The following is a 925-nucleotide window of genomic DNA, read 5'->3' as shown; positions in this document are numbered from 1 at the left end:
TGCCGTGTGCGAGTGTACCTGTGTGCCCGTGGTGCGTGTGTGCCTGCTGTGTGCATGTGTACCTGGGTGCCCGTGTTTGCGTGTGCCTGCTGTGTGTGTGTACATGTGTGTCTGTGCGCCCGTGTGTTCATGTGTGCCTGCCGCGTTCAAGTGTACATGTGTGTGCGCCCGTGTGTGCACGTGTGCCTGCCGCGTGCAAGTGTACATGTGTGCCCGTGTGTGCATGTGTGCGCGCGTGCATGTGCGTGCGCGTGACCCTCTGTCACCCCCACCCCAGGTGTGGTTCCAGAACCGGAGGACCAAGTGGCGGAAGAAGAGCGCCCTGGAGCCGTCGTCCTCCACGCCGCGGGCCCCTGGCGGTGCAGGGGCGGGCGGGGACCGCGCCACCTCGGAGAACGAGGACGACGAGTACAACAAGCCGCTGGACCCCGACTCGGACGACGAGAAGATCCGGCTGCTGCTCCGCAAGCACCGCGCCGCCTTCTCGGTGCTCAGCCTGGGCGCGCACAGCGTGTGAGCGCGGCCGCCGCCTCCCCTCCCCAGCTGCCACGCGAGTAGGAGGAGCAGGAGGGGCAGCACGGGGAGGGGACGGCCAGGCCAGCTAAGGGAGGGGGCAAAGAGGGAGCCACAGACACGTCCTGAGACCCGGAGACTCCTCTGCCAGCTTGCGCCTCCGCGGAGCCACAGGGGCACAGGGACACTGAAGCGACCAGGCTCTGCAGCCAGGCAGGAAACGGCCGTGGGGCCGCGCACGTGCCACCGTGATCCGGCTGCGGGCCGACTGCAGGGGGGTGTCCGCACACACTCCTCAGACGCTGCACGGGAAGCTCCCACGTGCCGGGCCGGAGCCCAGGCGGGAGGGAGGCAAGCGGCAAGGCCGGGTGAAGAAGGAACCCCCGACAGCCAGGCTCAAGGGTCACAGCCC

At 68.5% G+C, this 925-nt stretch overlaps 1 protein-coding gene across 1 annotated transcript in view; it reads left to right on the top strand.

Moving 5' to 3' along the window:
* The window catches only part of NKX6-3 (NK6 homeobox 3), a 5,039-nt gene extending 4,517 nt beyond the window's left edge, over window positions 1-522 (top strand). Inside the window, exon 3 of the mRNA XM_012655976.1 lies at window positions 278-522. Within this exon, the coding sequence (XP_012511430.1) occupies window positions 278-517 (240 nt within the window). The 3' untranslated portion in view covers window positions 518-522. The remainder of the gene's footprint in view (window positions 1-277) is intronic.
* The last annotated feature ends 403 nt before the right edge of the window (window positions 523-925 follow it).

The sequence above is a fragment of the Propithecus coquereli genome, unplaced genomic scaffold, assembly GCF_000956105.1.
Source record: "Propithecus coquereli isolate 6110/MARCELLA unplaced genomic scaffold, Pcoq_1.0 Scaffold496, whole genome shotgun sequence".
NCBI classification, from domain to species: Eukaryota; Metazoa; Chordata; class Mammalia; order Primates; family Indriidae; genus Propithecus; species Propithecus coquereli.
This window is presented reverse-complemented; position numbering and strand designations above follow the sequence as displayed.